The 26,131-nt window shown below is 38.8% G+C and overlaps 2 protein-coding genes across 2 annotated transcripts; both read right to left on the bottom strand.

The window, feature by feature from the left end:
- Nucleotides 1-478: 478 nt before the first annotated feature.
- Nucleotides 479-10,929, bottom strand: slc30a8 (solute carrier family 30 member 8). The gene is made up of 9 exons (XM_042506601.1): nt 10,491-10,929; nt 8,833-9,005; nt 8,291-8,437; nt 6,514-6,667; nt 6,106-6,308; nt 5,615-5,727; nt 4,169-4,274; nt 3,919-4,053; nt 479-1,560 (listed from the first exon to the last, which is right to left on the bottom strand). The coding sequence occupies exons 1-9, from the start codon at nt 10,565-10,567 to the stop codon at nt 1,415-1,417; spliced, it is 1,254 nt and encodes a 417-aa protein (XP_042362535.1). The 5' UTR covers nt 10,568-10,929; the 3' UTR covers nt 479-1,414.
- Nucleotides 10,930-22,760: 11,831 nt separating this feature from the next.
- si:ch211-153f2.3 lies at nt 22,761-24,496 on the bottom strand. Its single transcript, XM_042507224.1, has 2 exons — nt 23,915-24,496; nt 22,761-23,736 (listed from the first exon to the last, which is right to left on the bottom strand). Exons 1-2 carry the CDS (start codon nt 24,137-24,139, stop codon nt 23,614-23,616), a joined length of 348 nt encoding a protein of 115 aa, XP_042363158.1. The 5' UTR covers nt 24,140-24,496; the 3' UTR covers nt 22,761-23,613.
- Between the last annotated feature and the right edge of the window lie 1,635 nt (nt 24,497-26,131).

Here is a 26,131-nt window from a genome sequence, read left to right on the forward strand (position 1 = left end):
ACCACCTTGCAGCTGTATCCTTTGACGAAACCGTGTAGTTGCAGTTACGGTTTACATCTAAGTTTCTAAAAACATGGGTGCTTCACACACGTTTAATCCAGCAGCACAGAAGATCTACGTGATGTACACAGTTACAAGGTGGGCACCCAAAATTAGTGTCACAAATGTCTCCCCTCCTGTTTCTGAGTTAGACATTAAATAATGACAAAAAAGTGTTTTTGTAGAACATTATGATGTCACAGTGAAGTTGACCTTCCACCTTTTTGGTTCAAAATCACTTCATCACTTTATCCTATTAGACATTTTCTGAAATTTTGTCATTTGTCATTATTATTTGTGAGGTCAAAGTGACCTTGATTTTTTACCTTTGACCTGTTTATCACTGAGTGGACATTTGTGCCAAATTTGAAGAGATTCCCTCAAGGTGCTCTTGAGGTTTGCCTTCATAAGAGTGAGACAGATGCAAGGTCACAATGACTTTGACCTTTGATCTCTGACCACCAAAACCTAGTCAGTTCATCATTAAGTTCAAGTTAATATTTGTGCCAAATTTGAAATTTCTTTATGGTGTTTTTGAGATATAATGCGATACGTTGATCGGACAACCCGAAAAACATAGCATAAAAAGTCGTCTATGGACTAAATGTATTATAAAACTGTGTTAGATATACATATTGGAAGATTTTTCTTCTGATTAACAAACAAATGAATCAGCTACATTTTGATACAAGATTTTAAAGTCCGTGACGAGTAATGGAAGCTGGCTTACATAATCTCCTCTAAAAGTTGGGTCAATTGTGAGCAGCTTTGGTTGGCACAAAGGAACGATATAATTTTAGTGGCAAATCACCTAATTTTAGAAAACATTTCTTTGCATCAAAACATTAATTTATAGCTGAGAACTTAACCTTTCATTATGCCCGAGAAATACAGCAGAGTGAAAAATGTGCCAACCAACCCCGGTCTCCCCTACAGAGTTACAGTCACTTAATCATATCACATGCAGATTTGTAAACCATGACTATTTAGTTTATACAGTGCGGTGTGATTTCTGTTTCAACATGAATAACCTTAAAAGCAAAAACAACTCGGGAATATTTACATTTTTGACAAGTTAAAACTTCACACAGGAGGAGAAACTTTTCTTGAAAAATCATTTAAATCAGGAGCAAGATTGTCATCAAGGCACATACATATTCTTACTTCAGTATAAATATTTCTTTGGGAACGTCAACACAAAAGGCACTCGAGGCGCAGTCGTATGACTTTGGCATAAAGTCATAGTAAAAACACAAGACCTGAAGGTCCAACGAGCAGTACAGAACTACTTAATATTGTTATCACTAGAAGTTACGGTAACTAAAGCATTATTTGGGCTTACTCTGATGTGGAGAACAAGAATTTGGGCAAATTCCTACAACTTGGGCTCCTCACACAGGGTACATCCAGGCTTCAGGTCGGCCTGTCTCTCCATCTGAATCGTAACAGAGTGGAAGCTGTAGGACGAGAAACAAGCCTGGGTCATTTCTCTCAGGACAGTCTGAGCATCTGCTGTCTCATCTGTGGAGGGGACAGGAAGACAAAGAAAGTATCAGTAGTGGATGTTACTCAGCTTGCGTGTTTATTTTCTATATTTGTATGCCTTAAAATCTGCTTCAACACAGTTTCAGCAAAGAGCAACAGAGAAACAAGCCCTCTATCTTAGGCTTGAGAAATATGAGGGTATTACAATATACTGTGGTATTTAAAAATCCAGAAGATATGATTATTAATACCATAAAAATATAGATGCTCCTCTTTCTATTTAAGGGACAGCGTGTAAGATTTAGGGAAATTGAGTGGCATCTGGCAGTGAGGATTGAAGAAATCAACCGGCTGAAACTTCTCCCGGTTAGAATTCCTTCAGTGATCATTGTTCAGGAGGTTTTTACTGGGAGCCGAATTATCCAAAGTCCAAAATAAGGTTTGTGGTTAACACAAGCATAAGAGACTTCACCTTTTGTTCTACAACATAAAATACAGTAAATAACCCACTTGTGAATTTTGAAGCTTTTAAGTGTCTCAAAATGATGGTTGCTAACAAGTGGCACAATGAGACTATTGAACGTCATCACGTGGGACACAACGACAGCCTCGTAGTAGTGGCGATGCAACCTTAGTGTAGTTTGTTTATAGCCTAATGTTAGCTTTTTACTCCTGGTGAATGCATTTCGGCTTCAAAAATACTTTAAGTGGTGTTCATTTGCGAAGACTATCTTGCTGAGCAAAACATGGCAAATATCATAGACGTTTGTTTACAACAGAGCATATTTTTTGCAATAATACAAAATCCAGTGGAAAAATCCCATGGGCTTTTTGACGAGGGAACCAGGGCGACGTTAGCTTCTTGGTTGGCCTACAGAAAACAGCATCCCAGGGGCACCAAGCCCCCAGGTAGCACACCAGGCTCTGATGCAAATTTTACAAAGTGGCCAAAAGTGGAATTACACCGTCAAGGTCGGTCATGTGATGCCAACTCAATCGCCGGAGGTCAATTGCTCCACTGGCGGAAGTTACCTGTTTGGGCACACTCGAACACACTCAGCTTCCGCAAGTCTCTCATGCGCATGCCTCATGGGCCAGTAGATCCATGTATTTTACACCCTAAAAAAGAGCTTTTTTTTTTGCGTCATGCGCCAAAACGCAGCTCTCATACCACTGATGTCTTTTTTGAATTTCTAAAATGGATTTATATGTGTGTGTACATGTGTGTGCATGTGTGTGCATGTTTACAGGTCAGAGAGAGTGTGTGTGCAGGTGTGTGTATTGTTGCAGCTTTGAGTTGCTGTGCTAAGCATTTTTTCTTTTTTCTTTTGTGATATTTTATTATTGTGATGTTTTAATTGCGACCTGCCGAGGGACTGCAGATGTAAATTAACTTAAAGCTAACTGGTACAATCCATCAAATGGCAACATTTATGTTTAATATTGTACATCGGCTCTTTTCAAATAAAACAAATTAAATTAAATTCATAGGACTGAACGGGGCCCTGCCTCGATGGCTGTATTGAGACTTTCTTTAATACATCCTTTAGGGGTACTTTATCAGCCATGTTAACATGACAGTCATTTTTTCTTTTTCACGCTCAGGGTAGGAAAGGGTCGGAAAGGTCGAAACGTGATGTGGCAAAGTGGTCCAAACATCACAACACAACTTGTGTTCCCCTGCCAGGTGTTGATACAATGAAAACATGGGCAAAGAAGTCTGTAGAGATCCCCAAAAGAATTCAAACAAAGTCATATAGCAGCTGGCTCGAAGGTTACATCTTTATGGTTAAGCACCTGGTGTGTTACTATTTAACAGTAGCTCAGTTAATAACTTCAATATTTTTGTACCTGGACTCTATTTCCCAACTTCAAAAAGCTTCTATCCAGCCAATCGCCTGACACCTGAACAGATTTTTTTCGCAGCATCACTGATGCCTGTGCTGTTCTGTCTCAAATTGTGCATTGTGCAATTGGTGTATAAAGCAATTCTGAAGAAATGCTCCACACCCTGCGACACGTCAGTGCTCTGCAATTCTTACTGACGTGTTGCCATCTGAAATCCAGTCCAACCTGATCCTCTGACCTTTCAAGTCATCTCATCCATAAAATGATACATTTACACAAACAAATTAGGGTTTTTTTGGCAAAATGGAAGTTATCACTATAACTGTATCATTGTGGAAACCCCAGACGTGTTTCTGTACACTTCTGACTAACTTTACTGCCTCCAACGCTGTAAAAACCTCCATTATCCAAGCTGATATGCCAACCGAGTAAGCTATGATTATAGTTAATTTTTCAAAGTATAGTACTATATAAATATAGTGCAATATAGTGCAATGGTGCAGACAGCTCATGCGTTTGCATGTGAGCCTGGCAGTTTCTTCTCACCTATGGCTACATGTGCAGTCAGCACAGCCTGGTTCATGGTGAGGGCCCAGATGTGAAGGTTGTGGACCGCCGTCACTCCCTTCACTGCCTGCAGACTATCCCGCACCTCGCCGTACCTCATCCCTATTGGAGTGCCTGAGTCGCAGATGTAAAAAATGGAAAATAAAAAACTTTAAGAAGTCATAAGGATTAAGAGTGAGAGCTGCAAACACTGTATGCTGTTAACTTTTTTCGGGAATGAGAGCCTCACCTTCCATCAGGACGAGGAGAATATCCCTCATGATGGTGAAGGTGGTACACACGACAAATATGGAGAACAGGAAGGTGCAGATGGGGTCAGCAATCTTATATTCTGGCTGGAAGACACACATAACAGAAAGATAATGTTAATCTACTGTAATTAAATCATTAGTTTGGTCTTGGGGCTGAACTTATTTCTCATGAGTGGTATTTCTCAAAGAGCGCAATAGCCGTACAGACCCATATTCAATCTTGGCTAAGGCATCAAAGAACAAAGATTAAGTATCCTCGAGTATTTTTTCAGTAATTGTTATAATACTAAAGGGACACAGGACATTGACAATTAATGTTGTATTTGTTATGCAAGAGAAGCTCATAATTTTTGCAGTGATGGCTGCCCAGGGACTCTGCAGACAGACATCGACCGACAAAACAGCCTGTGGACAGAAAATACGGCACCATCTTTTCTGCACAAACAGCCTAGTGTTCGACATTCCTCGGGGGTGAGTGTGTTTTTAGCATTGAGAAATACAGAGAGGCGGAAGGTTGAAAGCTAAAAATAATGCAGAAACTAATAAATAGGAACCACGTTGCTGTTTGCTGTGGTATTCTTACACCAAAAGCAGCCAGATTTAAGACAAAACACTAATAATAATCACAATAACATTATATAATTAACTTAAAATTCATACTTTTTCCCCCTTATTGGTAATTATATATGTTTTAATCTTCTTTCATCTAAGTACTCTTTTTAATCTTTGATTACCATAGGAAGTTTAATGCAGTTTGCTCATTTTTTTTAATGTATGCAAATAATGTTCACAACAGAACGTAAAATATTCTTACTGTTTATGTTTTGTTTTTTTAGTTAATACTTGTTTTTGTCGTTTGTCTCTTTTTATCCTTTATTTATCAGTTTGGAGTATTTCATCTGGATTCATACCATCTGTGCCACATTTTGTTCTGTAATGTTACCTGTTCTTCATTAGTTTGCTGTAATATGTTGAATTTTATTGCATTTTTTTAATCTGTTGGAAAACTTAAAGCTGCTGGGGTACCACAGTTACAGCAGCTCCATACATGCTTCTACGATATAATAATGTTTCTGGGATTTTAGGACGTTTTTGGATTTCAGGATGTTTCTTGAATTTTAGGACATTGTCAGGGTTTTTGGGGGATCCTCCACTGGCACCTTTTTTGAAAAACAAGATCTATTTTGATGCTGTTTTATGCACTCTGGCACCGTATGTTTACTGAAAATACAAAAACAATTCTCGGTGTCAATCACTCTATATTTATTGTGAATTAGAAAGTAGCGGGGGGGCACCCAGCACCCTATCAGGTGCCAGATTTGGCCTGATGGACGTACATCAAGTATCACTGGTGCAGTGGGACGTGTGGGAAAAGCCCGTTCTGAAAGAGTTCCCACATTTTGTGCACACCTAAAGAGACCAACCTTGAAGAAGATAATGATGGCACTGATAAGCACGCTGACACTCTGGAGCAGATCTCCCACCACGTGGATAAAGGCTGCTCGCACACTGGCGTTGTCCTGCTGAGCCCTGCGTCCTGAACCAAACAAGTTCAGTGAAAACCATGTTTAAAGATAATTATACAGTGGCTGATAATCCTTTACACTATTCATTATAATGTTCTTTTATGGTTTCATCTGATAGTTTTCAAAACATCTCACCATCCCACCAAAGCCGGCTACCACTGAAACATTTACAGAAACGTTAAAAATGTGTGTATACTTGTAAATAAATAAATGAAAATAAAACTAAGTGAATGTTATTATAATTGATTGCAATGCCCTGCACAGTAAAGCTGAACTACAGAATACTGCACTTGGGTAATTAAATAATTAAAATGTCACTGTTTAATGGTAATATTAACCATAGTGGGGAAGAAAATGACAAAGTTATGACTTGGACATGAGGAACATACCATGACCAGCTGTGTTTTGCTCCACATCTGCACTGTTGCCATTCAGGTGTGAGTGGTTTGAGGTGTGACTGTGTCTGTGTCCTTTCTTGTAACTGTGGCCGTGCCCGTTTGAGCTGTGACCCCCGTGACTGTGGCCGTGGCCGTGCGAGCTCAGACCGCCGTGACTGTGGCCGTGGCCAGACTGGTGGAGGGTGAGGGCCATGCTTTTGAGAGAACAAGTATATTCAAAGTATGAAACAAAACAGCTCTGAGATACAACATGTAGCACCACAGACTTCTCTGAGAGTCCATGAAAGTAGATTTATTCTCGCCTACCGCTCTGTATCGGCTTTAATTAAATCATAAATATTCAAAGACGCACGGCGTGCTGATAAAAGCAGCACAAATGAGAATGTGTATTTTACTCACATAATATTAGCCAACACAGCACAACCAGAGGTAATGAGCATGACAGTGCCCTCGATGGTGTAGTTATCTTTGATGATGCGCTCCACAGCCAGGTAAACCAAAACTCCTGTTACCAGCCAGATGGTGAAGACTGACACCAGTGCACCCAGAATCTCTGCGTGACGAGGGAAATAAATACGACGACAGCTGTGGTCAAATGCGGACTGGAAGCTGCTCTAGATAACCGATTATTCAAATTCAGAACCTGAAAAACGCTTGAAATTCAGCACAAACATGAGTGAAGAAACCTAGAAAAACTGACTACAGATCACGTTCAATGGCAGAAGTTTCCAATTTTTACCAGAACACACAGATGTTCTGGTAAAAATCTTGACAATTTAGGAGAAAAATTGAATTAGCTCTGATTTTCTGAAGTCTCCAGTTATTTGATATAGAACAAAAATGGTCTGTTCGCAAGTTACTATGTCCCAAAACATTTAATGTCCATGTGATTCGGCACACACCTCACATGACGGTCTGTGGTTTAACTGTTTGTCTGAAATTAGGATGGCTCACAAATAAATAAAGACTAAGAACAAGTAAATATCTTTTGTTTGTGTTGTGTGAAGTTACACCCATAAAAAACATACAGATAGTAAAAGTATTTCACCTTCAGCATCATCCTATTTGGTTTCAGTATAGATGAGCATTAAATGACATTTCTTTATGGCAGCTCTTTACTATAAAAGGCACATCAGCACTTTACAGCCTACAATTTAGTTACTTAGTGTACAGTTAAGGTCTTAAACATCTGGTGATTCTGCTTTTAGCGATTAAGCCCCAAAACAATGGAACAGCCTGCCAGAGGATCTGAGAGGAGCTGAAAATATTGATACTATTTATGTTTATCTTTTTAGTGTAGTCTTTTTTTAAGAACCATTTTTTCTTATTTCATGTGTTGTTCTTGTTTCTGTTTCTTAATCAAACTGTAAAGCACTTTGAATTGCATTCAATTTGTTTTAAAGGTGCTATGAAAAATAAAAATGTGATGGATCGATTGATTGATTTAAGGAAAGTAAGTACAGAAATATTTGAAGGGAAAGTGCCACATATTAATCATATTTACATAAATGTAAACTAATTTAATATTGTGCATTACAAAATCAAAATTTAATCTACTCCAAACTAATAAATACTACACTATATTGAAAATGACCTTTACCTATGATATGACCAAGATAAAAAATACTGGAAATAAGTTAATTTGGTTAATTGTGCAATAAGATGTAAACCTTTGCATATGTATGTACACGGACCATCAGTCAGCGCCCTGTAACAACTCAGACAACCAAACGCAGTGGCAAGGTACTGATCCCAGCACAATTGCATGCAATTAATTCAAAAGGTGTTGCAGAAAAAATATGCACCACTTTTTTTTTGTAAAATTCTGTGACACTGTATGATTTTTGGTGATGTATCATCTGTTTTAACTGTGTTTCCCTGGAAGTTACAGCAACTAGGTCGGAAAGGTGATATGAAGCGACTGACAGGTGACCAAATGTAACGCACAGTTTCTTATATAAGATTACACCACTGTTGGAACCATCTGAAATAAGTATTAAGTAATAAGTAATAAGTAAAACACAAGAAGAAAATATAAACATAGTTCTAGTCGGTTTTAGGGGAAATGTTACGTATTATGTTTTTTAATGATGAGTTAAGAGTCGGAAAATTATGTTGCAGTGTAGCTTTACAGTCTGACAGCAGCCGCTGATGGACGCGTGCTGTCAGTGTGTACCTGCACGATGCCAGCCGTAGCTGAGCTTGTGTGTGGCAGGCCTGGAGGAGAGCCAGAGGGACAGCAGGCTGATGATGAAGCTGATGAAGTCTACGAGCAGGTGAGCGGCATCTGTCATCACCGCAAGACTGCCTGCAAAATACCCACCTGCAGAAAGAAAAATACATTCATTTAAATAGTACACTATGGAACGGCTGAAATAAATTGATATTTGAGTGGGAAGAACTAAGAAAAAGGAGATTTTTTGTTACCTTTGACCTTCAAATTCTAAGCAGATCCTCCTTTAGAGAAGGTGAATGTTTATGCCAAATTTAAGGGATTGAGATATCGCATTCACAAGAATGAGAGGGACAAAGTGTCATAGTGACCTTGACCTTTGATCACCAAATCAAATCAGGTCATTGTTGAGTCTAAGTGGACTTTTGTGCCAAATTTGAAGGCAACGCACTGATTCTGAACATAGAAAATAGGAAACAGGAGCTGTGGAGAGATGAATCAGGGATTACAGGTGAAAGAAAAGTGCCAAAAACAAAATGACTCACCGAGGATTTCACCGATCATGAAAACCACGCAGATGGCCGAGGCCACCAACAACCTCCTCCTGGCGACTTTCTTCTCCCGTTCACGATCTTCTTGTGCACGGCTGTTGTCATGGCAATGCTTGACGCTACCACTGCCGTCAATCTGTAGCGCCTCCTGGTTGGGCATGCTGGACCTGCATTAAAGACTTTGTGACTAACATTTCTTTAAGGTGGAACACATGACTTTCATTTTTGATAAATTATTATTTCACTGAACTGATTCACAGTTTAGGCTTTTAAAAATGCTTGTCAAAAGAAATAAAAATAAAAAATTAAAGATATTTAACTCATAAGGATATAAAAACACAGAAAGGGTGCAGATCTCATACCAGAGGCGCTGGAACAAACAAAAGTTTAGCATTTTTGTTTGAGAAATTAGTTTATCGTTTGTAATTTTTTTTAACAACAAGTAACAATTCTGCTTTTCTTTATATTTTTTCAGCCAAACTAAGTTCAGCCCAATGGTGTGTAGCATTTCTTTGTTTACTATAGCTCTTATTTTTGTGTTTACAGTGTCCAGATTCATGCAGAATAACTGCGGGTTAAAGAGGAAGCTTGCCGAGGGCATCAAATGTGCTCGGTCCAGCTGCTTATTCACTTTCAGTACCAACAAGAACCATCTTCATCATCAGCTGAACAAAACTTGATGAAGATGGTCAGAGAAGTGATCGACCTGAAGGTGTTTACCACTCAACACAAATATTTAAATAAAAGTTTAACCACCAGAAAGATTAACCCTTTAAAATCTAGATTGATATCAGTTTTCTTGTGCTTCATTCACAAGCTAATAAACCATTTTGAAGCATAAGGAAAGTGGTTAAATTTCTTTAAAAAAGAAAAGAAAAACAAAGAGAAAAAAGGTAATGACCAACTTGGCAAAAAAAAGTCTCTCAACAAAATTACCTGAAAGGTTGTTTTTAAAAGAGGGAGAATTAGTAAAAACAAACATAAATACATTTTTAAAGTTACTTTTTTCAGGTAGTTTTCTCATTTGTTTTTATTTTTCACTCTTCTTTTCATTTGATTATTTTCGGGTAATTTTCTTTTAACTTTTCAATAACTTCTTGGTAAATTTTGGTCTATGTTTTGTTAAATTTCTCTTTGCATTTCCCCCATGTTTTTTTTTTTTTTCAAAGAAATCAAAGCAATTAGCTCAGTTATAAAAGGGTAAAGCAGGCCTATACAGCCACACGCAGATTAAACAGAAGAATATGTGAAGGATTTAGAGCAAACTCGGATGTCGGAGCGCAGTGCGCTGTGCGCCACGCCGTGCACACCTCCCTGTGTTTTTAAGTGTCAGGGATGGCAGGAGTGAAAGTGCAGATTTGCGCACCGCTAATCTCATCAGTCCCGTGTGGAAAACACTGGTTCACAAACAAGGGAACGTGAGCAAAAAAAAAAAAAAGTGCCAACAGCACAACTACTGAGGAGAAAATGCATCATATTCACAGCTGATACTTAGGTTTGACAAACTTTAAATGTGATTTGAGTGTCACTAAAACCCAATTTTAGATAAAACTTTCATTCACGAATGAATTTCTCTATGACACGCGATAAAAAGATGATTACATGTTTTGTTTTTATTCCAGTTTGATTTATAGTACAAAATAAAAGTTTACCCCCTCAGAGTGGTGTATGAGCTCCTCACATCTGACACCAGGATCACTCTCTCTGGATCCTTCTTCTTTTTGAACATTTTTGGCTTCTTGGAGGATATCAGATTAAAAGAAATTCCGCAAAAATAAAATGCCCAGACTAAAACAAAAAATGTTTTTTTTTAAAAAAGTAATTTAAAAAGTACTGCAGAGAGAAAGCGCGCTGTTTATCAAAATGTAATGTTTATTTGTTGAGCTCCTCGTAGTGTCCTCTGGTGAAGTGTTAACACACTGACCATCCTCTGAGAGCTCACAGGCTGCAGACAGCTCTGTGATGAAGCCTTGTGACCGCCGCTGTTTGCACCGTGTGCAAATTTGAGGCTGCCTGCAACACTTTCAGAAGAGGAAAGTGATGGCATACGAGGATTAAAAGTAAAGATGTTGAAGCATAAAACCCAAATCTGCATGCAAAATGTTTGTAATGATAACACCCAATATGCACATGAACAATTTTTCAGTGCCATGCTGTCTTGGGTGTCGCCCCGCATCAAAATCAGGAGGTGCATTTTGTTGTTCAGTCACCCAAAAGCTGAACTCATCCGAGACCCGCCCACCTCCTTTGACCAGCCGGCACTCAGTGATTACATAATCAAACACATATGTGCTCTGTCACCGTCTTACATACACTTCCTGGACTCCCAAATTTCCTGAAAATGGTAGTTATTATCAAGATTATCTTGGTGGAAAAAAATGAACCCAGTAAAAGTACAAAGTAATATTTATATATTTTGCATATTTATTCTTGTAGAACATTTTTTGTTTAAAAAGTGTTCAGAGCCAGGTTGTTTTTTTTAAGTGACATAACACAAAAAATATTAGTGCATTAAAAAACAATGTTGCTACTAATCACTGACATATTCAAGACTATAATAATCAAAAACACCGCCAACAAATGATCATTAAGTATGTGGAAAATACATTTTTGTGGGTTTTTTTCATTTAAAAACCAGTGGCATCATGTAAATGGACTTTACTTGTATAATGCTTTTCTAGTCTTTTCAAACACTCAAAGCGCTATCACACGACATGTCACATTCACCCATTCACACACGCATTCACACACTGGTGGCTGAGGCTATGGTGCAAAGTGCAACCTGCGACTCAGTAGCCATTCATACGCACTCACATTTCAAAGACGCAGCATTGGGAGCAATTTGGGGTACAGTATCTTGCCCAAGGACACTTCGGTATGTTGTCTGGAGGAGCCAGGATGGAACCGCTTAAAAACATTTTTTTGTGTTTTTCCTTTCAAAAAAACAGTGGCATTTATATAGTATTTTTATTGTATGTATGCATATATAGTTTGTGTCAGGCATTATTGTATTAACGAAATACTAAACAGATATAGTGTTTTAAAGTTAATGCCTTGGCTGTTTTTCACTGACTTTTTAAACAAATTACATACAAACATTACTTGATTTGTTAATGTTGTTTGCAACATTAATGTTGCATGAAAGGCAAGGAGTAGGAGGCGTCTCAGGCCTTTCGTTGTCCAAATTACGTGACCTCAATGTGTCTACGGGTAAAACATCCTTTAAATCCTGCTTAGATTGCAGACTGCACTGTATGTATGAAAAGGCTTCAGGTGGCATTTAATGATGCACTTAATATTTTTGCTTGAGCTCCCAAGACGAACAGGTGCAAGTCACATGTTTGAAACATGTAGTCTTTCAAGCATTGCTGAGGAATTTTGTGTATGGATTTATGTGTCGATACAAAAAGTTAAATCATGAAGGCCTTAACTGAGCTGACAAAAGTGACGCAAGGTACTCCTCTTGTTTTTGGAAACATTAGAACAGATCTCTGTATGCATTTTAATAACTTTGGACTCATGAACTGCAATGATTATTTCTCTGTGTTGTCCTTGTTTTGTTATTTATTGTTTTTACTGATATGGACCAAGAGTCTGAAATAAAGTTGGAAGTAATACTAAAAAGACCAGCACCACTTGTTAATATTTCCTTCCAAAATGTACCCCAAGGTGGCGACAATGAGCCATGTACAGCAAACCCCATGAGCTACACATCTGTAATGATGAGGGAGAAAGTATAAAACCCATTGAAACTGGAACAGTATGGTTTGATTTCTTGCAACAACAACAAAAAAAATAAATAAAAAAATGGGAGATTGCAATTAGCAATTTATTAATAAATGGCCAAAAAAAAAATAGGAAAAGTTACAAGAAAATTACCTGAAAATAAGCACCATAAAGGAGTAAAATAAAATAAAATAAAATAAAATAATCAACAAGAAAATGACTCAAAAAAGTAGATGTGTACATGTTTCTGCAATACAGTTTTATATATATAATTATATTACTCTAAATATATAATGTGTTACTGTAAACTCTGTGAATTTGGCAGTACATCCAGTCAACCTCCCTACAGCAGACCCATATGAAACCACAGCATCTCAGGAGCTCCACATCCAGCGTCTTCACCTGCACAATTGTTTAAGAGCAGCTACAGCTGGTGCAGCACAATCAAAGTTTTTAAAACATCAGAAACCGTCTCGGGAAAATGTATCTGCATACTCATAACTAATATGTGTATGTGTGAGACTGGTTGGATGTACTGCCAAATTCAGGGAAATGACATGAAGACGGCTTACGATAGTGAAACGTTCAGTTCACGTGCATCAGCTTTGGTGGACATTGCAGCAGCCAGCATGACAATGGCACACGCCCTCAAGAGTTGCAACATCCGTGGTGTTGTGTTTTGCACATTTTAGAGAGACCTTTTATTGTGACAGTTCTAACCACACCTGTGTAGTCATGATACTGTTTAATCAGCATCTTGGATTATCTTGGAAAAGAAAAAGTGCAGGGATATGAACAAATTTGCAACCAAACTTTGAGAGAAATAGATCTATTGAGTGCATGATAAAAAGTTTTACATCTTTAACTTGTCAAAATAAGAGCAAAAACAAAAGTGTTGCATTTCAAAATTCTTATTTCTATAAACAGAGAATGATGGAAGATGGAAAAAGTGTAACACAATTGCCAATTATACACAGCCACTCGTTCACAAAGCAACTGGTGACGTTAGAGCTCATGTAGCTTACATCAGAGCTCTTCAGTCTCGCTGAAAGCTGCATTAAGAACATGAGACAATCACACAACGAGAATTAAAGGCGTCTTTTTTAAAAGTCTTTTGAGAGTCGTTACGCTTGTTTTCTTGAAGAAGTCTAAAAGTGGACTCAGTGTGACTCTAAAAATAGCTTTTCAATGTGTAAATGTGGCTATTTTGGTCGATGCATCTGTGGACTCAAGAAAGTGGGCCTGTGTTTGGTTTGCCAAGGAGCTGTGTGTGTTGTTTGTGTGTGAATAGATGGTGTTGTGGGGTTGCCAGGGGCTGCAGAGTGAGGAGAAAATGGCACGAGAAGGGTTAGTCACACATGGCTGTTCACACTGTTCTTAAGATCCTGACCATGCGACAGGCCACTCAGATCATGAGAGCTCCACTTACACTAAAGGGCTGCGTGCATGTTTGTGTAAGCGTGTCCATACGTTCTGTTTTCCCTGCAGTGCATCGTCCATTGACAGACAAAAACATCACATCAGAGCCACTGCAAGTATCTTTAAAGATGCACACCTCCATCCTAATAATCTGTACGTGTGTGTGCGTGTGTGTGTGTGTGTGTGTAATAAAAGCCCCCCCCCCAAAAAAAGTGGTAAACAACTTCAGGTCAGGCCTTTTGGACAATGCACTGACGTCAGACTTGCTCCATCAACATTCACACTCCTCACAGAGAGACAAGAGAGGGAAGAGAAGGAGGGGGTGAGACAGAGTGGATGAAAGAGAGAAAGAGAGGGTGAGTTCCTCATAAGTCGTCAGAACTGCGAGGGATCTCATAACACAAGAGATCAGACGAGGCTGCGTCTGCACCACAGCCGACAACAACAACAAGACGCAGCAGAAGGAACCCAGTTAGGCAGACTTAACTAACATGATGGAAGTGGTCCTAACCAGACTGCGGGACTTCTCCTGCAAGACCTCCACCTTTGACGATGGTAAGGCAGCCGGACAGAGTGCCTGCAGGGATCCTCCTCGGAGCAGGACGGGCTGCACAGCTGGAGAGGAAGGCAGAAAACTGGACATAGAGAGCGCGCTGGCCTGGCTGAGGAGGGAACTGGTAAGAGCTCTGATGAAGTCTTACTCATCTTAAATGATGTCTATATGAATGATTATTCTGCAGCAAGTACATTTACCAAAGTACTGCACTTAAGGACAGTTTTCAAGTGTATTTGAGGAGTATTTATGCTACTTTATATTTCTATTCCACTACATTTCAGTTGGATATTGTACCTTTGCATTACTACAGTCAATAAACAGCTATAATTAATAACAGAACGTAACTGAGTGCATTTACTCAAAAACTGTGCTCAAGTATATTAAACGTTAAGTTTTTTATTTAAAAAAAAGTGAAGTTTATTGATAAATTTTTTTTTAAAAAATGGGTAGGATTTGATAGTATTCACATCCTCCTACTCTTTTTTGGACATTAAATATTTATGGTATTTACTGAATATGTCTTCTGGGTATTCTGGTTTTGTTTTAAGTTTTTTTTTAAATTTATTTTTATTCTGAAATGGGCCATTCTATAAGAATGTATTTGTATCTGTATTTTGATGCTTATACTATCATACTCTTACTGAAGTACTATTTTGAATGCAGGACTTTTGAAATAAGATAAGATAATCCTTTATCCCACAAAGGGGAAACTTGCATTGTTACAGCAGCAAGGTACAAACAAGATAAGCAAGAACAATAAGAGAACAATATATAAACAGAAAAAAACAAAGTGTGACCTCAACAGTTAAAAAGATATTTACAGCGGTTGCACATGGAAGATAATTGCACGTCTTGTCTTAAATGTCAGCCTCCAATTATTTTCACCAGGGGCGCCCAGTGATTGTTTCAGGGTGGCCGTGTCCCCTCTCTTAGGGGCCCCTCTGGCAACAGCTTCACTTGATCTGATATGTTGATGAAGCTGATTTTAGGAATTTTGGCACACTTTTGCTTAAAGAATGTTACTGAGCCAGTTTTTCGCTACTGTTATGTTTTTTTTAATCATTTATCATGTTTTAGTTGTTATGTAGCCACATTTGGCAGCTAAAGTCACACTCTTTCTGTAAGTACTTTTGGCTGGTACTTTGCTGATGCTTTAATGTCTCAACTACAGGAATTTTACTTGGAAAGTAGTATTTTTATATTTTTTCTATTAAAGATCTGAATATTTCTACTAAACTTCAGAGTTTCAGCGTCGAATCAAATCTTTTAGCCAAAGTGAAATAAAGATAATATAAAAGAACTTAATTATCCTTGATGTCAAAGGTCAAGTCATTTGTCACCACGACAAAATGGCCTTCTGGATTATTCTGAATGTTTTGTGTGGGAAGTTATTGCCTTTTTGTTCCTAAGATGCATGTAGCTCGTGTTGTTACAATGTCAACCTCTTTTAAACAATCCTCTCCGGTCAAAGAGGCTGTGTGTGTGTGTTCGTGTGTGTGTGTGTGTCTGTGTTTGCACCTCTGTGAGCAACTGTGTAAGGCTCATTGTCAGGGCTCAATATATCACTTGGCATTTAGTGCATTCACCCAGACAGCTCGTCATGGTAACCGAGTGTCCCGAACACACAGAGGAGGCGAAACCACGTGTGTGAGCCGGAGCCGGACAAAACAGACAGTAAAAACAGAGGCCTCCCGCTCCGTTTAATAAGATCCTGCTGTGTAACGACACAATGAATGACAACGCAGTAATTTTACTCATCTTAAAGGACAAGTAGAATTTATTGTATTTTGACACAGATCCTAATAAATATTGTTTCCCCAAAAGTTATTACACCTGGCAGCTTTACTTTTGAGAAACCCCATAGGACAATCACTTTAAAAATCCAGGCTAAACAGCTGTTTGCTACAAAAGCTCAAACTTTTGAATATCACTGGTCTTTATCAGCAGACGGTGTTTACCTAGTAATGATGGAAATAGCCTTGAAGTGCAAATTTACAGTTTTTCTGAGCACTTACCCTGTTAAACCTGAGCAAATTGATTTGAAGGCAATGAGCAACTTAACCAGACATGACCCAAAAAAAAGTAAAAAAAAAAACTGTGAGCAACTGTGTAAGGCTCATTGTCAGGGCTCAATATATCACTTGGCATTTAGTGCATTCACCCAGACAGCTCGTCATGGTAACCGAGTGTCCCGAACACACAGAGGAGGCGAAACCACGTGTGTGAGCCGGAGCCGGACAAAACAGACAGTAAAAACAGAGGCCTCCCGCTCCGTTTAATAAGATCCTGCTGTGTAACGACACAATGAATGACAACGCAGTAATTTTACTCATCTTAAAGGACAAGTAGAATTTATTGTATTTTGACACAGATCCTAATAAATATTGTTTCCCCAAAAGTTATTACACCTGGCAGCTTTACTTTTGAGAAACCCCATAGGACAATCACTTTAAAAATCCAGGCTAAAGCTCAAAGTTCATTTAACAGCTGTTTGCTACAAAAGCTCAAACTTTTGAATATCACATGGTCTTTATCAGCAGACGGTGTTTACCTAGTAATGATGGAAATAGCCTTGAAGTGCAAATTTACAGTTTTTCTGAGCACTTTAACCCTGTTAAACCTGAGCAAATTGATTTGAAGGCAATGAGCAACTTAACCAGACATGACCCAAAAAAAAGTAAAAAAAAAAAATGCTGAGAAATTACAAGACAAATTAACTAATTAAGCAAAACAAAAACAAAAAAGAAAAAAATAAGAAAAACAAAAACCAAACCAAAAGAAATTACTTGGAAAAATAGGCTGAAAAATAAAAAACAAAAAAACAAAAAAGTTGATATTTTTTCCAGTAAATATAATTAGAATAATTCTAAATATAGTTTTTTTTGTCATTTTGAATAAACTCTGTGTTTTTCTGTAGGGATCACAGTTGAAAGTTAGTCAAGTTGGCTAAACTGGCACATTTACAGAAACGTGTGTTAATGTGTGCTGTTCATGTAATCACAAACCATATCAATTAATTGATTAATAATTAATTAAAGCATCAATGTTAAATACATCTATTTATTTATTTATTCATTTATTTATCAATCAATCAAATTCAGGATAAAAAAGCAGTAATTTCTTGTAAATTCAAAAATGTCTACCTGTGAATAAATATATTTGTCCTTTAAAAAAAAAAGAGTGGATTTACTTTGAGCTTTCTATTTTCAAAAAGTACATTTTTCCTGTTTTTTCAAAGTCTGAGTCATTGCCCCATTAACTGTGGGGGAGAAACGTTACAAAATCATCACTATTTTGAAACTATTGTCTATTTTGAGAAATTTTGATCACGCAGAAACTGCAGTTAAAGCTATCAGTTATAAACTATTCTGTGTGTAGTTGTTATGTGTAAAAGACACACCTAAAAACGCCAATATCTACACCTCACACTCACTAGTTAACCTGGAGAGGTTTGGTGAGAGATCCAATTTCTCTCGGCTGCAACTCAGCACAATTTTAGACAACCTCTATCAGATGCCACCATTACCTCTAATCAAACCCTGAGGTGCTGTGTTCAAGTTTTCCAAAGGAATAAGACAGTTTGTAAAAGCAAGAAGGATGGCCGGTGCTCTGTTATCCACATAAAAACCTCTTGATTTAGACATTTGGTCTGGAGAGTTTACAGTGGAGCAGTAAAGAAAAGAGACAGATGCAGACACACACACACACACACACACAGTCCAGCACATAATTTGAAAAGAACTTGGAGGAAAAAAAGTTCACATTTCTTCCCTCTTTCCTCCAAGTGTCGACAAAAGCGACATCTTTCAGCCGGAGCCCGGTCTCAGCCTGGTGCTGTAATTAACAGAGAAAAGAAATGCAGATGGGCCCAGAAGGTTTTTTTGTTTGGGACATTCCTCTCTCCTCAGGACAAACTTGGACTCTGAAGTTGGTGGAATCCTGAATATCTTATTTTACAAGTCTCTGCAATTAGACAGCCTCTCATAAAAAAAAAAAAAGGAAAGAAAGAGAACGGCAGAAGGATGCATTTGCATTTGAAAGAAGGCAACACTCGAATGAAATGGCTGCGGTGTCACACTGAGCATGAACCCGCTCAGCTTGATCACGAAAAGGCAAGAAAGTCTGTAAAGTTCAGTTTCTTTAGGGGTAGATTATATATCTGTTTTCCTTTCTTTATACCAATCAAAATGCATACAAATAAAAACTATATATTTTTTATGTGTGTAGATGGAAATGCGTTCCCAGGACCAAGCTCTGATCCGGCAGCTGATGGAGCTGCACTCCGGTATCCAGGAGCTCAAGCAGGAGTTGTCTGAGGAGGAGCAAGAGGACGAAACAGACGAGGAGGAAGAGGACGGCAGCTACTGGGACTCTGGTTCTCTGACTGAGAGCGACAGAGGAAGTGGCAGCGTCTACTCCGGCTCAGGGGAAGTGGGCTTTTCCGTTTCCTACCTGAAGACACCCCCGCGCCTTTACTCAAGAGTTTTGTCGAAGAGGGCATTCAGCAGGAGGAGCTCTGTGCCGTGAAAAATTCAGTTATACTAAAATAAATGTAACTTTTAAAGCTGCCCCTCAACTTCCTTCCTTCCTCGAAAACAGACAACAAAGACAAGGTGGAGCAAGCTAAAAAATAATTGCAATTTCCCACCATGAATTATTTTAATGCCAGACAAGAGGATGAATGAAGTGGAGGGTAAAAAGGGGAAAGTTTTACCATGTTGATGCAAAAGTAATTTCATTTAAATACTTGCACAAAACACAGTATATGTCACTCTATAATAATGCCTGCTTAAGGTTATGATTTCATGTTGTCTTTCAAAAACATGATATAATAAATTAAAACACAACCATTTCTGACAGATTGCTTTAAATTTAAAAGAAGTGTTTCACTATTTGGGAATACGTTTATTCGCTTTTTGCCGAGAATACGTTTGGATTCGGCTAGCTTTGCTTAGCATACAGACCAGAAACAGTGAAAACAACTAGCTTGACTCTGGCTCTTTTCACTTTTTTTTTTTTTAACACATTACAACATCTATTAGTGACATTTAATGGTACTGGTAAATTTTGTTTCCATTTAAACTAACCCAGTTGCTATGTTGGCGTTGCACGTTTCTGCAAAACACAGATGTATAGTCTAACGAATGTTCATTATTTTGTAGCAGATAAAAAAATGGAAAACATGTGGTCGGGTTTATACACAAAAAAGCATTTGGGTATGGTTGAGAAAAGATCATGTTTTGGCCTAAAATACTCAATTTTGGTGCCACAATCACAGTGATGTCTGTGCTTTTTGTAGCACAACGCCCAAACAGTGTTTTTATAAGGTAACGTTTTGCAAAAGATTTGTATGTACATCAAGCAAAAGTGGTCTTTGTATGATCTACTTAATATTTTGTATGTAAGAAATACATTTTGCAAGTAAAGTCAGCGTAATTTTTCAAGTTAAGTCAACTTTAGTAAAATCAACGTAAATGTACTTGTAAAATTAAGTTGACTTTACTTGAAAAATTAAGTTATTTTACCGGAAATATTAAGCTGACTTTACCTGCAAAATGCATTTCTTGCAAACAAAAGTGCAAAAAGTTGCCCTCATTTTCTTAAGCAGATTAATGTTTTATGTGATATATCATGGCAATCACGTTATGACATTTTTTGATACCTAAAGACTAAATAACATCTTTATGCTAAGCTAAGATAACTGACTGGTGCCGTTGCTAAAGCTTCATATCTCGCTGACAAAAAAAAAAAAAACAGACGGTGTTATCAATCTTCTCATCTAACTCCCAACAGGAAAGTGAAAAGGTTATTTCCAAAATATCAAACTTTGCTTTATGCTAGCATAAATTGTGTGACAGAGGATAATATAAGTCCTGTACTAAATTTTGACTTAAAGGCAGTGATTGTTGTCTTTCTGTAGTATTTTGTGTGTCAGGAGGCGAGAGTTTTCTTTGCGTGGACACACAGTGATGTTAACAGCTGGTGAGAGCTAATTTTCCAGTGCAAATGTTGAGTTTTGTATTTCCTGATATAAATATGTATGTATGGATTTTATTTGTGTATGTGCGGCTCACTGACCTTTAACAACAGTAACCGTGTGCAGAACGGACTCAATGCAGCAACAGGACAGCCTGGAGATGATTGCATCTATATTGTGCACATTCAGAATGACATTATTCCAAGTATTATTGTTAAAGGTCCAGTGTGTGCTATTTAGGGTCCAGTGTGTGCTATTTAGGGTGATATATTGGCAGAAATGGCATATAATGTAATAAGTATATTTTCATTAGTTTACAGAGTTATTTTACGGAAATATTAAGCTGAGACTTTACCTGCAAAATGCATTTCTTGCAAACAAAGGTGCAAAAAGTTTTGCCACTCATTTTCTTAAGCAGCCATTAATGTTTTTTCTGTGATATATCATGGCAATCACCGTTATGACATTTTTTGATACTAAAGACTAAATAACATCTTTTATGCTAAGCTAAGATAACTGGACTGGTGCCGTTGCTAAAGCTTTCAATATCTCGCTGACAAAAAAAAAAAAAAAAACAGGACGGTGTTATCAATCTTCTCATCTAAAAACTCCCAACAGGGAAAGTGAAAATAGGTTATTTCCAAAAATATCAAACTTTGCTTTATGCTAGCATTAAATTGTGTGTGACAGAGGATAATATAAGTCCTGTACTAAATTTTTGACTTAAAGGCTGTGATTGTTGTCTTTCTGTCAGTATTTTGTGTGTCAGGAGGCGAAATTGAGTTTTCTTTTGCGTGGGACACACAGTGATGTTAACAGCTGGTGAGAGCTAATTTTCCAGTGCAAATGTTGAGTTTTGTATTTTCCTGATACTAAATATGTATGTATGGATTAGTTTATTTGGGTATGTGGCGCTCACTGACCTTTAACAACAGTAACCGTGTGCAGAACGGACTCAATGCAGCAACAGGACAGCCTGGAGATGATTGCATCTATATTGTGCACATTCAGAATGACATTATTCCAAGTATTATTGTTAAAGGTCCAGTGTGTGCTATTTAGGGTGATATATTGGCAGAAATGGCATATAATGTAATAAGTATATTTTCATTAGTTTACAGCTGAAAATAAGAATCATTGGGTTTTTGTTGCCGTAGAATAAGGCAGATGCTGCCTCCCATTTAAAGTCGGAAGTCGAGATACCTCCTACTACAAAAAGTAAAATGTAACTCGGGGCAAATGCATATATCCCGACCTCTGCGTTCTGACGGCACACCACAATGGCAGCATACATGGAGGCCACCGAGGTGCAAAATAAAGGAAGGCGGCTCCACTGACGGTGCAATTGTCCATGAACACGCCACAGAAACATCAGTTTGTCTCTGTCTCTCATGTATTTTCTTTATGTTTGGTGTTGTGCACCTAGAAGGCTAAAAGTCTGAAGTTGTAAGTTAGAAACTTCAACTGGAAAATTACGACCTCCGACACTGAATGGAGTGCAGCATGAGTCCTCTTTCACGGAGTCTGCCATGTTGGTCTACAGGAACCCAGACAGGACAAATAAAAAACTGGCTCTAGAAAATGGCCAACTGCATTTCGTGTCGGCCACTACAAGGTTGGCACATAGAAGAAGTTTCAGTTTTGCAACCTCATGGCTGATACCATAAATTATACACACAGAGACCTTTAAATATGTCTTTGAGAAAGTATTATTAGGTTACCTGAGTTAGTACAATGAACCATTACGTAACATTCATGTTTTAAAATTTAACTGGCTGTGTGTATTGAACATATTTAGTAGAGTTTAGTAAACTAGCAATGTTTAAGAGTGATACATGAATGCCCGAACTTCTGTTCAAACAGGTACTAAACAGCAGTAGTGCTGTACAGTATGCCAGCACAATAAAGACATAAAATCCCTCATGGTTCACATTTTATTTTTGTCAAATCACAAAACATGTCAACATAAAAATTGTGACAAAAGCTCATTTTTACATTCATTATGCCTTGTTTTCTGACCTAGCAAAGAAACAAAATATGTACAAACAAGTTTCTTTAGGAAAAAAAAAGTGCAATAATATCTAAAAAAAAAAAAAAAAAAAATCACACAAAAGATTTTACATGCAACTGGTTTTTGTTTTTCACCATGACACATTGATATGATAATGAGCCAGTGTTACAAGCAAATCCAGTTTATCTTTTCTGTTGCATCTGAGTCATTTCCTCGTCCACTGTGGGTTCCAGTAAGAGCATTTTACCACCTGCTCTCCCTTTAAGTGCCTCTTAAAGGGATAGTTCGGATTTTTTAAGTGGGGCTGTATTTATAGTCAGTGTTTTATGTACAGCAGATGTCTTTCAGCACGCCCCCAGTTTGGAGTCCGACATGGAAGCAACAAAATATATTTTAACCACCTAAAATATTCCACCCTAAAACAAATAAATATCAGTTGAAGTGAAAGCTATATCTGGAGAACTTTCACCTCTTTACCGTTCGTCCATCGGACAACCTGATCCGTCGGAGAAGCCGTTAATTGTTTCCCATCTATGCTCTCTCCAAAGCCACCAAACTCCACTGACAAAAATAATCATTCAGCTCTCTGAGCACAGACGCTGCCTGTCTAACTGCTCCATCGATCAGTTGTTTTGTTTGTGTTACTGTGCGACTTTGGTGAATCCCAACTTACTCTTTTTCAATGCGAAGCTCAAGCAATCACACAAACTGATCGAGGCAGCAGCTGAATCACAGTTTTCCTAAATGGAGTCTGGCTTTGATGAGAGCACTATAATTGCATCATTTTATCATTAGAAATCCATGTTGGAAATGAAAGTAAAGTAGTGGAAATACTCACAATATAGTGTACACTTAAATTTTGTTGATTTTTTTTTCATTGGGACTTTTTTTAGGTGGCTAAAACATGTTTTGTTTCGTGCCTCCACAGCTCTAGATTGCTTAACTTCCATGTGGGACTCCTGCCTGCTTCTCCAAACTGACATTTAAGTGCCGTACTGTCTGTGGATAAGTACTCCAAACAACCCAACTTCAAAAAATCTGATCTATCACTTGAAGTCTTTACCCAGAGGAAGGGCTCTCTACTGGTTACTGCTGATCGTCCCCCTCTACCTCCACACCTCCGAAACTCTCCCTCCTCAGTCTCTGGATCTCTGTGTTGAGTCCCAGTAGCGTCTGAGCCAGCTGGAGGTCCTGAGAGCGCATCTCCAGCTGCAGGAAGACAATGAACTGACTGGATCAGCATGTTTGGATGCAGAGACACAAGAGACTTTCCTCAAAATTCTCTGTGCATTCATGAACCAACATCAAAAAACAAAGCAGAGACATTTCTGAACATGACAACTGTTGCAGACTACAGAGAAAAAAAGTACAAAATGTCAAAGCTTACCAGCTCAGACCTCAGCCAGGTTATCGCTCCATCTATCTGCGCCCTCCGCAGCTCCTCATTGGCTTGGTAACTCCTGCCGATGCTGACCGGTCTGACAGTGGAGCCAGAGTCCTGAGGGTTTTCTCTTGTCTCTCCTGTCGCCCTGAAGGCATGAATCAGTTTGTTTTTGATGTTCTCCAGAACCATGGTGGACAAAGTGTCCTCGCTGTGACTGTCCCGGTCCATGCTGGGAGTGTATGGATGTGAGGGCAGGTACAGTACAAGTGTGTGCCTCTCTCACGTGTTTCCTCCCAGGATTTTCTTTGACAGGATCGTCCACGCTTTATCATAAAACTCTTGGTTTCTTCTCGTTTCTGAGATGTCCAGCTCTCCGAAAAACGTCCTCCTATGTGAACAGAACTCCACAGCACAAGTGTGTGTGCTTCTGTCCCGCAGCTGCAATCATCCCTTTTGCCTGCCTGCTGTTGAACTGGCTTGTTTTGTCATTGTTACTATGGAGAAACAGCCCTCCGCCTGCATGCCCCATCTCCTCCTCCTCCTCCTCTTTTCGGTAACCCTAATAAGAATGGTGGAAGATCTCGGACAAAGACTATTGTTGCCTCCAAAAAGAACTGAAAAGACCCCCCCATCCACCACCACTGCACCCTCCCTCTCTTCCCCCCTCTTTTTTCTCCATCAATCCCGCCCCCATACAATTGTAGTGTGAGAAATGTGTTGTGAGTGAGCTCTCATTTGGAGTGTAAACCTGTGTGTGTGTGTGCCCTGCGTGTACACACGAAATCCATCACACCCCCAGTGGACTTTCTCCCTAAATAAGACCTGCTTGTCAGCTTAGGAGACAGACAGGTTGGACGAGGACGGAGACACAGCCTCAGTGTTAGTCGATTCACAGGCACAAAGGCCATCCTACGGTGAAATATAACCAGGCCCTTTGTGCACTAGTTAAGCCCGTCCCTGTGGGGTTTGTGGGATGTTTTTTTGGCGGCTGTTAGGAGTTTTTTTTTCTCAACTTCTGTGCAGATGAGACAGGGGGCTAGTGTATTTTCTGTCCGACTTATGAGGCCTGGCTGTGAAGAGTGAGAGGGCACATTTGGAGGGGACACCAAACTCAGTCAATGCTTTTTTTTTTTTTGCCCAAGGGAATTCTTCACTTTGAGGAAATGTTTTGCTCTTTTTAAGTGCTTTGTCATAGGAAACAGAGAGAAGTAAAGTGTGTGAGAGACAGAGTGAGACCTTGTGATGTCCGGCACCATATTAAAAAACCTCTCTGACCATTACATAAATGGCTTTGATCTGCAATTCTGTCATAGAGTAATCTGTAAAGACGGATGGATGAGAAAGTCGGGGAGAGAGACAGAGGGGTGCACTTGTCAGAGCTCATAAGATGTGAGCTATGACTCCATTTGTGCAGAGGTCTGTGGAGCGTGAGAGGAGGTCGGAGGGATTTCTTGAAGGTCAAGGAAAGCAGGGCGACACATGACAACAACGACAGGGACAAACAAGCTGATAAATACTCAGGCTGAGCCTCAGGTGGCGGGACAGAGGGATAAAGCAGTGATGTCATTGCTTTAAGATACCACCACTGTATTACAGTCATTATTTTTAGAAAGGGAGACAGGGTTGGTTGGGGCAGGGGGACAGTTGGGACAGTCCCTTTTTAGCAAGCTAGAAGGCATTTATAGGCCCATTTCCATTGCAGGAACTGGGGGGTAGTTTAATGGGGTATCGCCCATGTCTCCACTGCAGGAACTGGCCCCGTTGGACATTTTTGAGAACGTTTACGGGGGCGACACAAGTCCCTGTCTCGGGGTAGGCCTTGAAACATTGCTGGGTGGGACATCTCATGTGGTCTCATGTGTGTGCATGTTAGAAATAACTTAGCTATTCTCTTTTACTAATTATTTATTTATTTTATGCCATTTTATTCTTTTTGCGCCCCGCTCAGGCAGTGCAACTGAATATTGTTGTATTCACCTGTTCAATGACAATTAAAATATTATATTCTATTCTGTTCATTTTTATGCTGCGTTCATGTGATGTTGGAATAATCCTAATGACGACTTTCCCACTGGGGAATTTCACATAAACAGCTTCATGTCAGAAAAACAACTCTGCAACTTTGATATCATTTTTCCGACTTGACGTCACAAATGCATAAACATGGCTGGAAAAAGTCAATGTTTGGCCAATTGTGAGAAACTTTGTATTAATTCACGT

This window comes from Plectropomus leopardus, chromosome 18 (assembly GCF_008729295.1).
Source record: "Plectropomus leopardus isolate mb chromosome 18, YSFRI_Pleo_2.0, whole genome shotgun sequence".
NCBI lineage: Eukaryota > Metazoa > Chordata > Actinopteri > Perciformes > Serranidae > Plectropomus > Plectropomus leopardus.

What these genes read in the sequence shown, in the direction of transcription:
- slc30a8 (XM_042506601.1), bottom strand. Translation starts at nt 10,567, where the DNA reads ATGTTCAAAAAGAAGAAGGATCCAGAGAGAGTGATCCTGGTGTCAGAT. An exon ending in CTACGGCTGGCATCGTGCAG is followed by an intron (nt 6,668 to 8,290) that starts GTACACACTGAC and finishes CTCGTCACGCAG; the next exon opens with AGATTCTGGGTGCACTGGTG. An exon ending in GCTGTGTTGGCTAATATTAT is followed by an intron (nt 6,309 to 6,513) that starts GTGAGTAAAATA and finishes TTCTCTCAAAAG; the next exon opens with CATGGCCCTCACCCTCCACC.
- si:ch211-153f2.3 (XM_042507224.1), bottom strand. Translation starts at nt 24,139, where the DNA reads ATGGACCGGGACAGTCACAGCGAGGACACTTTGTCCACCATGGTTCTG. An exon ending in CCTGGCTGAGGTCTGAGCTG is followed by an intron (nt 23,737 to 23,914) that starts GTAAGCTTTGAC and finishes GTCTTCCTGCAG; the next exon opens with CTGGAGATGCGCTCTCAGGA.